At 36.8% G+C, this 11,708-nt stretch overlaps 1 protein-coding gene across 2 annotated transcripts; it reads left to right on the forward strand.

Annotated features, from left to right (window-relative positions):
- Nucleotides 1-1,099: 1,099 nt before the first annotated feature.
- LOC131426076 (uncharacterized) lies at nt 1,100-6,487 on the forward strand. 2 transcript variants are annotated; one of them, XM_058588509.1, is made up of 5 exons: nt 1,100-1,353; nt 1,651-1,802; nt 2,587-2,846; nt 5,774-6,054; nt 6,211-6,487. In XM_058588509.1, the coding sequence occupies exons 3-5, from the start codon at nt 2,742-2,744 to the stop codon at nt 6,257-6,259; spliced, it is 435 nt and encodes a 144-aa protein (XP_058444492.1). In that variant the 5' UTR covers nt 1,100-1,353; nt 1,651-1,802; nt 2,587-2,741; the 3' UTR covers nt 6,260-6,487. The 2 variants fall into 2 exon arrangements, with proteins under 2 accessions (XP_058444492.1, XP_058444491.1); XM_058588508.1 differs by having other exon boundaries at nt 1,100-1,327.
- Nucleotides 6,488-11,708: the final 5,221 nt, after the last annotated feature.

Below are 11,708 nucleotides of genomic sequence, written 5' to 3' on the forward strand. Positions count from 1 at the left end.
TGTAACACCAAGTGACCACTCCCTCGGCAATCTAACTTTATCACTATCATTATTCCATTTGACACATTAGCCTAATCAGCAAGTAGGTGACATGTGATCAAGCTGTTCAACCCGCAGAGGGCACCGATTGGTCCAGCTGGCCGAACGACGTAACTGCGATCCAATTAAGTTCGATCAATCACATTTCTCCTTCTAGATCCTATTCAAATCTATTTGCACCGGACCGATTGGCTGTGCTACGCAGCGAAATGGTTGTAAATATGACTTAATTGTGGTGATTTTCAATAAATGTGTTGCTGAATTGCACTGCACTCGCTGTCGGATCGCTGCTTCAGTGCGAAGTTGATGTAGCAGCTCATGTGAAATGTAATAATGTTGCCACAATGGAACCGACCCGGGGAAAGTGGTGTAAACTATGATTGAAAAATTGCAATCAACCGAGCACTCAATAAGCATTAATGAGTTTGGAATTAATTAGTTCCTATGGGATTGGCTTGAAAATGTTCGTTTGACGTAACCTGTGAGTAAGATGTAATCGAAAAAATTCCTTCAATTATGGCGTCAGTAGTGTGGGTATTATATTTCATTATTATATAGATAATATTTTTATCTAAGAATTTAATTTTTGCTGTCATCACTTTTTGTATGGAGTGAAGAAAAAATAACTTGGCTACCTCAAACGCTTGTCTCAATAAAACAAAATGTTTTGTTGCACAAAATGTTTTCTCGTTTCAAACAAAATGTCGAAATTATCACAACAGTAAAATACATGCCAAGTTGTTCTTTCTATAATAATCTTATTGAAAGCCAGAATTCTTCAATTGAAACAATTCTCCATTATTTTCTACTTAAACTCCCTTGTTTCTACTTCAAGGTTTTCTGATTAAAATTTTTCGATACAAATTGTTTTTTTTTTGTAATAAAACAAAATTTGAACAATCTTGCATAAATGAAACTTTCAATATACATAAAAAACTAACGAATATTTTTTCCTCTGTGTTTGTTCCGACTAAATAGAAAACTCAGAAAGATATGTGTCGAGTATTGAACTAATTCGAATTGTTGAATTTATTTTCAGTGTACAAATGTGCATCATCCTTAACCTTGACGAAGATCAAGATGATTAGGATAGTTAGGATAATTCGCAAGCAAACCAATACTGATATAAGTATTGTCAAACGAAAGTGAAATAAATTGTAGGACAAGAAGCTGGTGATTCTTGATTCTGCTGTTGAGCTTTAAACAAGTGTTTTATCAGTGAAAAGAAAGAAAACCCCCAAACGTAGTTAGTACCAGAACCGGGTGAACTTATAAATATAATCTACTGGTAATTTATATTAGTTTACTTTAACGGTAATTGTTCCTTTCTAGGGTAATGATAAAACATAACAACTGGCGACGAGAAAAACAGGAAATCAATGTGCTATGTCACTAATTGTGGAATCATTAATTCTTTAGATTTTGGCCACGTGTAATCATCGGTAGAAAACTTAAAACGGCGTGGTAGGCGCCATTGTGAATTTTAATCAATAGTGATAAAGACATCCGACATTTTTAAATATTTCTATTGATAGCGTCATTGGTTGGAACAATAGAAACCTTTTGTTTTAATTAAATAATAAGAGAGTTCCTTTTTCTTTATTTATATAGGTGTGAAATTCGATAGGAGAGCGATCGCCAAAGGGTGATATATACAGTGAGATTGTTGATCTGTTATACGGAAAGTAGTTAAAACGACGTTGCGATTTTATCAGCTAATTGGCTGGAGAAGCATATTTTGGCGGGTTAGTTTAGCAGGCAAGGTAAGCCATTCTTTATATTCATTTTATTATATTGTGGCATTATGGCTCAATTGAACATAACAATTGAACCCTATAGAAAAGGCAGCTCTTTTACCGATTGGTCGGAGAGGCTGGATTATTTCTTTGTCGTCAATAAGATTCCGGAAGAAACCAGAAAAGCTCATTTTATTGCTTTGTCTGGACCTGCCGTATATACTGAGCTAAAATTACTTTTTCCAAATGGAAAATTGACCACCGCAACATATGCGGAGATAATAGAAAAACTAAAGGCAAGATTTGACAAGACAGAATCAGACTTGATTCAACGATTGAAGTTTAATAGCAGAGTTCAATTGCCAAACGAAACTATTGAAGATTTCGTTTTGTCTCTTAAATTACAAGCAGAATTCTGCTCATTCGGCAATTTTAAAGATTCAGCAATTATAGATAGAATTATTTCTGGTGTTCGCGATCCTGTGCTAAGGAAACACTTAATAAATGAAGGAAATATAACTTTAGAAGCAACAGAAAGATTTCTAACTACTTGGGAAATGGCGGATACGAATGCCAGGAGTTTTGGTAGTAACACAAAAAGTGAACCTGTTCATGTACAGTTTGGTCAAGCTCATGAACAGGTTGCATCTGTGTTGTCTTCCACAAGAAGGGGTGGTTATCAATTGAATAAATTGGCTAAAGCATACGAAATGGCACAACAAAACAATTCGCCCAATCAAAATAACAGAGTCAGTGTTAAAAGTAGACTAGGTTATGAGTATAAAAACAAATTTCCTTATTTCTCGGATAGCCGGGTTGAACCTGATGGTAGGCGTGGGAGTCAGTTTCGTAGGCGTCCGGATTATTCTTCTCTTATATGTGACTTCTGCGGTGTCAAGGGGCACATAAAGAGAAAGTGCTTTAAATTACGAAACATGCAACGTGACTCCGTTAAGTTTGTTGAGGATGAGCAACGACCAGGACCGAGCAGTGTTCACGATTTATATAAAGTTTTTAGTCAGATGCAAACGGAGGACGGCGGCAGCGACGACGAGGATGATCGCGATAAAGGTAACTTATTTTGTATGCAGATTTCTTCGATTAACAATATTAGTGACCCGTGCTTGATCAATGTAAAATTAGAGAATGTTTCGCTCCAAATGGAGATAGATAGTGGTTCATCAGTGTCAATTATGGGCAAAACGCAATATTTTTCTGTTTTTTCAACTCCTCTTTCGAAATGTCATAAAAAACTGTTTGTTGTGAATGGGGCCAATTTAAAAATTGAAGGGGAAGCAAATGTTTGGGTACGAATAAATGATAAAGAGGCAAGAATGAAACTATTAGTATTGGATTACGAAAATGGTTTTATTCCTTTATTTGGCCGAGATTGGTTGGATGTATTTTATCCCGACTGGAGAAAAAATTTTACGAATCTAGGACGAATAAATAACGTCAGTTTTCTGAATAAAGATGAAATTATTCGAGATATTCAAAGAAAATTTGAAAAAGTGTTTATAAAGGATTTTTCGTCGCCCATAATAGGGTTTGAAGCGGATTTAGTTCTGAAAGAAGAGTTTCCAATATTCAGGAAAGCTTATGACGTGCCGTACCGTTTGCGAGAAAAGGTCTTAGCATATTTGAATAAACTTGAATCTGAAAAGGTTATATCTCCTATCAAAACTAGTGAATGGGCATCACCGGTAGTTGTGGTTATGAAAAAAAAAAATGATATCAGGCTAGTAATTGACTGTAAGGTTTCCATAAACAAATCGCTTATTCCAAATACATACCCTTTGCCAGTAGCTCAGGATTTATTCGCTGGATTAGCAGGTTGCAAAGTTTTTTGTGCCCTTGATTTGGAAGGTGCCTATACGCAATTGTCCTTGTCTAACAGGTCAAGAAGATTTATGGTTATAAACACGATAAAAGGTTTATATACCTATAACAGGCTTCCTCAGGGGGCATCCTCAAGTGCCTCTATTTTTCAGCAAGTCATGGATCAGGTTTTAAAAGGTATTGATAATGTTTTTTGTTATTTGGACGATGTGTTAGTGGCGGGAAAAGATATGGATGATTGCAGGAGTAAATTAGAGTTGGTATTGACAAGATTGTCAGCCAGTAACATTAAAGTAAATTGGGAAAAATGTAAGCTTTTTGTATCACAGCTACCATATTTAGGCCATTTGATTAGTGATAAAGGTTTGCTGCCATGTCAAGACAAGATTGCTACTATTAGGGATGCTAAGGCGCCAAAGAATGTTACTGAATTAAAATCATTTTTGGAATTGATCAATTACTATAACAAATTTATACCCAATTTATCTTCCAAATTGTATTGTTTATATAATCTTCTGAAAAACGGTGCTAGATACATTTGGGATGAAAATTGCGAAAACGCTTTCATCAAGAGTAAAAATTATCTTGTGGAAACAACTTTTTTGGAATATTATGATATAAACAAACCAATAGTGGTTGTCTCGGATGCGTCGGGCATAGGCCTAGGAGGAGTAATTGCACATATAATAGAAGGAGTTGAAAAACCAATTTGGTTTACATCCTTCTCTTTAAACTCTGCTCAAAAAAAATATCCTATACTGCATTTAGAAGCGTTGGCATTGGTTGCCACTATAAAAAAATTTCACAAGTTTCTTTATGGGAATAAGTTCTTAGTTTTCACTGATCACAAACCGTTAGTGGGCATTTTCGGAAAGGAGGGCAAAAACTCTATATACGTCACGAGGCTACAACGATATATTTTAGAATTGGCTATCTACGATTTTGAAATTCAATACAGACCATCATCAAAAATGGGAAACGCGGATTTCTGTTCTAGATTTCCTTTGGAAGAAGTGGTTCCCAAAGATTGGGATAATGATTGGGTAAAAAGTATAAATTTTAGCAAAGAAATTCCTATAGATTCAAAAGAAATTGCAAGAATTACAAAAGACGATGAATTCCTACAGAAAATAATTTATTTTATGAAGAATGGAAGGCCGAAAAAACTTGAAAGGCGTTTTGCAAACGTTTTCTCCAATCAGCAGGATTTAGATTTGGTGAATGATTGTCTTTTATACCAAGATAGGGTGGTGATACCGCAGCAATTACAGACTAGCGCCCTAAAGCTATTACATGCAAACCATTCCGGGATAGTAAGGATGAAACAACTGGCCAGACGATTACTGTACTGGTTTGGGTTAAATGCTGATATTGAAAAATATGTGGCAGGTTGCGATATTTGTAACAGCATGGCCATACTACATAAGCCTCAAATAGCGTCAATTTGGGCACCAACGACAAAACCTTTTAGCAGAGTTCACATAGATTTTTTTCATTTTGCACACCATACCTTTTTGTTAATAGTGGATAGTTATTCTAAGTGGGTTGAAGTGGACTGGATGAGAAGTGGCACTGATTGTAGTAAAGTTTTAAAGAAACTGGTAGCTTTTTTTGCTCGTTTCGGTCTTCCAGATATTTTAGTATCGGACGGGGGTCCTCCGTTCAATTCTTTTTCATTTGTTGAATTTCTGCAAGGGCAAGGTATAAAAGTTTTAAAAAGTCCACCCTATCACCCTCCTAGTAATGGGCAGGCGGAAAGGCTGGTAAGAACCGTGAAAGAAGTACTGAAGAAATTTTTAATGGAACCTGATTTTGCTAATATGGACTTGGAGGACCTTATCAATTTATTTCTAATTAATTATAGGAACAACTGTTTGACGAAAGATGGCAAATTCCCATCCGAAAAGATTTTCTCATTTATGCCAAAGACCTTAATGGATCTTATGCATCCAAAGCGACACTATAAATATAATATGATACAGCCAACTAATCCTACCAATGATGATAAGTCTCCTGTGATCCAAACTAGAGTTGTAAATGATCCTTTAGACAGTCTGACGGAGGGGGATATAGTTTGGTATAAAAACCATAACTCCCAAAATCAGTTTAGATGGATGAAAGCTACTTTTTTAAAAAAGTTTTCTCGAAATACGTTTCAGGTTGCTATTGGAAACGTAACAACCATGGCACATCGGACGCAGCTGCGCCGGGACCAAACAATTGAATCAGTGCGACCAAATGTTACGGTACCTCTGCAGATATCAGGCGGGAATACCTGCGGAAGCGACGAGGAAGAACCATTTGAAGGATATGCGGATGCCGAAATACAAAGAACGATAAGAAGAAAACGTAAACACGTCGTAGACGAATCGATTAATGTCGACACAAGACGCTCGAAGAGAGTTCGGTTGGCCAGGGCCAAGGATGATTTTGTTTATTGGTAAAGCTTATTAAGCTATCGAATATGTTGTGAATTGCATGAATTAAAAAAAAAAAAATATTCCTATTATATATACCTATATGAAAGAAAAAACTTTTGTAAAAAGGAAGAGTTGTCGAGTATTGAACTAATTCGAATTGTTGAATTTATTTTCAGTGTACAAATGTGCACCATCCTTAACCTTGACGAAGATCAAGATGATTAGGATAGTTAGGATAATTCGCAAGCAAACCAATACTGATATAAGTATTGTCAAACGAAAGTGAAATAAATTGTAGGACAAGAAGCTGGTGATTCTTGATTCTGCTGTTGAGCTTTAAACAAGTGTTTTATCAGTGAAAAGAAAGAAAACCCCCAAACGTAGTTAGTACCAGAACCGGGTGAACTTATAAATATAATCTACTGGTAATTTATATTAGTTTACTTTAACGGTAATTGTTCCTTTCTAGGGTAATGATAAAACATAACAATATGGTGGGTGCTTTATTTTGCCTATCAGTGTAAATAGTTGAAAAGTGGTAGTGGACTAGGTGAAAGAAGCAGCGATGCCAGATAGTTGTAGTGTCATTTCTTTGACATTTTCTTCGTGAACTCCAGTGGTGCAAAGCAGGGAGCGTACTTTTGTTCTGGTCGCTAGGCAAACAGTTTCCGTAATTTTCCGTATGAAAATACCAATTTCCTTAGATATCCGTAGAAATATTCCAAATATGCAACACATTACTTATGTTTCGAGGACGTACAATTGTAAAATATGCAATTCGGACTAAACGCCGATTGACGAATATGTTGGTTGACGTATCGTTCAAGTTCTTCGACATATCCTATAGTGATTTCCTGACAGTGAAAGCAGGATCTGAAAAAAGCTTTCTATAAATAATCAACAATAATTTGTAGTTATTGTACTTACTGAATAGATCGTTGATTCTCACGTCTTCAGTTTTGATTATTTCCATTTTCTCCGAAATATTTCGTCAGAAACTAAAAGCGTAGTACCAATCGAACGTGTTAAACTTAAATGACAGTTGTCGAGCCGAATTTCGGCAAAATCTCGCACATATTTAAAAAAAATCGATAAACACATTTGCTGATTTCGGGATAATTGCTAATCACTGATGTTGAGCACAAGATTTTTCCAAATATGCATTTTGCCGAAAAATCAGTAAACCTGAACCTGATGACCAGGACTGAGTTCTAGAACCGAATTCTAGTTCAGTTGCAAAATTCAAGTTCGGAATCTAGATAAAAGAAAATTCAAATCATAAATTTAGTTCTAGAATTATGAGACTGAACTCATTTTCAGGTTTCGAATGGCGTTCTAGAACTGAATTCTAAACATGAATTAGGAACTGTAATAAAGGAACTGAATTCGGTTCCAACATCTAGCTCCAGAATCCATATTCCGAATTTCGTTTCAGCATTTAGATTCTGAATTCTGGAAATGAGAACTGAAACTGAATTTATGAATTAAATTCTGGAACTAAATTCAGGCATAAAAATCTGGTTTTGAAGTTAGTTCTAGAACTCAGGTTCGGAGTTCAGTTTTAATATTTAGTTTCCAGATTTAGTTTAGAATCCAGATTTAAAATTCATATCCTGAATTTTGATCATGAATCTCATGGATGATATCCTGAATAAGAATTCTGGATTCGAATCCCGAACATAAATCATGGAACTAAATTCAGTTCCAAAATAAAGTCAAGAAATCAGTCCTAAAATTATAATTAGGATTCAGTTCCCCGAAGTCATTGTCATGATTCTGAACCCGTAATATGTAAATAATTTTTGAAATTGAAATCGGAAACTAAATTCGGAACCTGAAATTAAGTTCAGAATTCAGGTTCTTAATTCAGTTCTCGTACCGTTTATAATCTTCCAATATAAAATAAGAACCTATATGTCTTTGATTACCTTAAAACCGTCGGCTCGGGTACGAGAAAAGCAAGCAAGCGTGATGAGTTTTCCTCAGTTGTTGCTTCGTTCAGTAAAACTCTAGATATTCACGATTAAGTTCTACCAATTATTCCACAAGGCGAATTTTGAAAAGGCGCCCCATAGTAAAGAAAGACGTATTCACGTCAAAGACAACAAATTGCAGTTTCCGATGGGCTACATTTGAAACACAACACAGGGTGCGCCATTTTTTATATGAATGTTTATAAGCTATAACTTTGAAAAAACCTGTTTGAATGTGGTAGTGACAACGCAAACTTTCATTTGTACTCGTTTGCTGCAAAGCTCGCATTGCGAACGGTGCACTAAAATAATTTTTTTTTCTTCCGATTTGCATATTTCAACGGAAGCAACTATCATGTGCTACACGAAATTCTTTTCTGACTTTCAGAAGGGCTGAATTGTGGAATTTTCTCCAATAGTGAACACTGTTTGGTGCATTTTTCTCGTACGCAAAACAGCTGAATGTTGATTTTATTTTTGCGCTCGTATGATGCGGAGTTCGCACTGAGAACGGTTAATTGAATTGATTATTTTCACTACCGATTTGCGTATTCCAACAGTTGAACAATTCTTATAACTCTTTTGAAAACATTTACAGGGCTGATTTTGAAGAGTTTTCTTCTTCGTTGTTCGCTTTTCGTTGTATTGTTCTCTATAGCAAACGACCGCAGTAGCTCAATGTAATTGCCCTTATTTGTAGCGAAACTCTCACCGCAAACGGTGGTCAAAAGAAATCTCGCCGTAATTTTTCTCACCAGAGCGAGCACTGTGTGAACTGCGAAGTGTGAACGGAGTACAAAGCCAGTATGCAAAATGTCGATTTGCTAATGCCAAGGGAAGACTATAGAAATCTTTGCGAAAAATGGTAGAGGCTCTGGAAAGAACCGTTACTTCGATACTTGACATTATTGATGTCATTTCCCTTGAATGTATAACGCAGGAAAAGCAGAATATTCTTCCACCATTTGAAACTTAAATCTGGAACTGAATGCTTGATTCGCCGTCGCCGCGGGTACGAAAAAGGCAAAGACGTGTCATGAGTTTTCCTTTTTAAAACTCTGTTATGTTATAGATTTCAGAAAATTATAATTTTGAATCATTTGGGGTTATATCAAACATCTGAAAATTTTATTATGAAATGGTGATCACATTTCCGAAGGCACGTTGCCAAAAATTAAGTCATCAAATAGATGCTATTTATACTGATTTATCAGCTGCATTTGACAAGATTAATCATAGAATTGCACTAGCAAAACTTGAGCGCATCGGTTTCCAGGGAAGGTTCCTTGACTGGAAAAAGTCGTACCTTATTGGCCGCGAAATGTCGGTAAAAATCGGAGACATCACTTCTCAATCCTTTGCTATCACATCTGGCGTACCACAAGGAAGTCACCTAGGACCTCTTCTGTTTCTAATTTACATTAATGACGTCAATCTCTCGTTGAAATGCTCTAAGCTCTCATACGCAGACGATTTCAAATTATTCTTCAACGTGTCCTGCCAAAACGATGCTAAGTTTCTTCAGGAACAACTTGATATTTTCGGAAACTGGTGTCAGGTCAACAGAATGGTACTGAACGCATCAAAATGTTCCATAATAAACTTTAACCGTAAACGAAATTCAATAATGTTCAACTATTCGCTTCTCGGTGTTGAGCTACATAGAGTAAGCTGCATCAAAGATCTTGGTGTCATACTTGATAACAAATTAACTTTTTGTGAGCATTTAAGTACATCGTCTCAAAGGCATCCAAGCAACTCGGTTTTATCTTCCGAATGACGAAGTCGTTCAAATACATCCACTGCTTAAAAGCATTATATATTGCCCTGGTTCGCTCTGTACTTGAGTTCTCGGCAGTAGTCTGATCACCTTATTACCGTAATGGAGTACAACGAATCGAAGCTGTGCAGCATAAATTTGTCCGATTTGCTCTACGTCAGCTGCCTTGGAGAGACCCTTATAATCTTCCTAGATATGAACACAGATGTAACCTAATTGGACTTGAGCTACTTAGCGATCGACGCAACGTCTCTAAAGCAATGTTTATTTCCGATTTGATACTTGGTCATATAGACTGTCCTGATCTTCTTGATCAAATGGATATAAACATCCGACGCAGAACTCTCCGGAGCAACTCTTTCCTCGTCATCTAGTTTTCTAGAACAAATTACGCGAAGAATGAACCCCTGTCTAGTATGGCTCGCATATTTAATCGGTGCTATACAATATTTGATTTTAATCTATCTCGTGTCACTCTCAAACGTTTATTTATTGCTTTTTTTAAAACTTGATCTATTATTGAATGTATTTAAGAACCTTCGTATGTAATTTAATTTTGCTTAAGTGTAATGTAGTTAATGTTTGTATGTAAAGTATAGCTCGTATTAGTTTTAAGTAAAAGTGTATCATTTGGATTTTGTATTATCTGTTGGTACTAAAAGATGAGGAGGTTTTGCGCCCTTTTGAGTAAGTACTAATAGTTGGTCAACTCAAGAGGGTTTTTCCCTGCTCCAATAAACAATAAACAAACAAAGAAGAATGTTCAAAATGACGCTCTTAAGCTGTGAATCTTTTCTCGAATGAGTTTAACTTCTGACAGTCGACTAGTTATAGAGTATTCTGGTAAGCAGAACTACCAGCTTGTCAAAGACAAGGTAAACATGCTCTAAGATTTCACATGAGAAAATATCACGTCACCACCGAGACGGATCATGGCGGAAGAAACTGCCATTCTTTTTCTAGTTAGTTGCATGCAAAGTTATATGATTATGATGGAAAGTACACCCACACGCTTCACTCCGGTAGATTATGGTAAAAGGGCAGCTGCGCCGTCATTGGCATGCAGAAGCGCATAGAGCATTTTTGCACGGTGAAATTCCTTGCGCGCACTCCGATCAGAGTCAGAGAAAGGAAGTTCCACCACACCACCACGTCGTGTGCCGTTTCGTTTGTTCACATAATACATAATCAACAGTAGCATCTGGCAGCACCGGCTTGGTTATCGAAATACGAAATGATGGGTGAAAAATCGCCAGCAAAGAAATTGTAATGGTATAATTATAACGAGCCAAGCTAGAGGGTTTTGAACAGCGTGATAATAAAGGAGAAAAACTAGGTTATTGTTACAAATGCCAACGAGCTAACGCGAATTGTTAGTGGTTTTAAGAAGTGTTGCGTGAGGCCTTGAGGCTTCCATCCGATAGCGGTGAAGATTGAAAGTGAAGCATTGATTCTCGTGAGATTTTCTTGATGCCCATCGCCACCAAACAGAAGCTACTTCGTTAAATAACTCCATCGTCGCACGACAAATGCTTGTTAGCACCGATCCGTCATCCGCCAGGCGGTCGCTTCATTCCTGCATGTAACAACGCAACACACACTTTGCGCATCGAGATATTGTGCAAAGTAATTTACCCTATCGATTAGCATGGTCATTCAACGCTGGTCCGAGTGACACCGACCGGTCACAGAACACCAGATACATCCCTTGAAGTCATGTCCGGGCTGAACAGATCCAAGGCATGATTAGCTTCGCACGATCTGTGATGAACCGTCGGACATCGGACAGCGCACAGATTGAACTCCGAATATGTATGTCAACGAAATTCCAATATGGAAACGTAGTATACCGAGAGCACCTCAACGATCGCTATTATATATACGCAGATACAGACAGTAGTACGAAGGTATGGCATGCTGA

The sequence above is a fragment of the Malaya genurostris genome, chromosome 1 (assembly GCF_030247185.1).
Source record: "Malaya genurostris strain Urasoe2022 chromosome 1, Malgen_1.1, whole genome shotgun sequence".
NCBI lineage: Eukaryota > Metazoa > Arthropoda > Insecta > Diptera > Culicidae > Malaya > Malaya genurostris.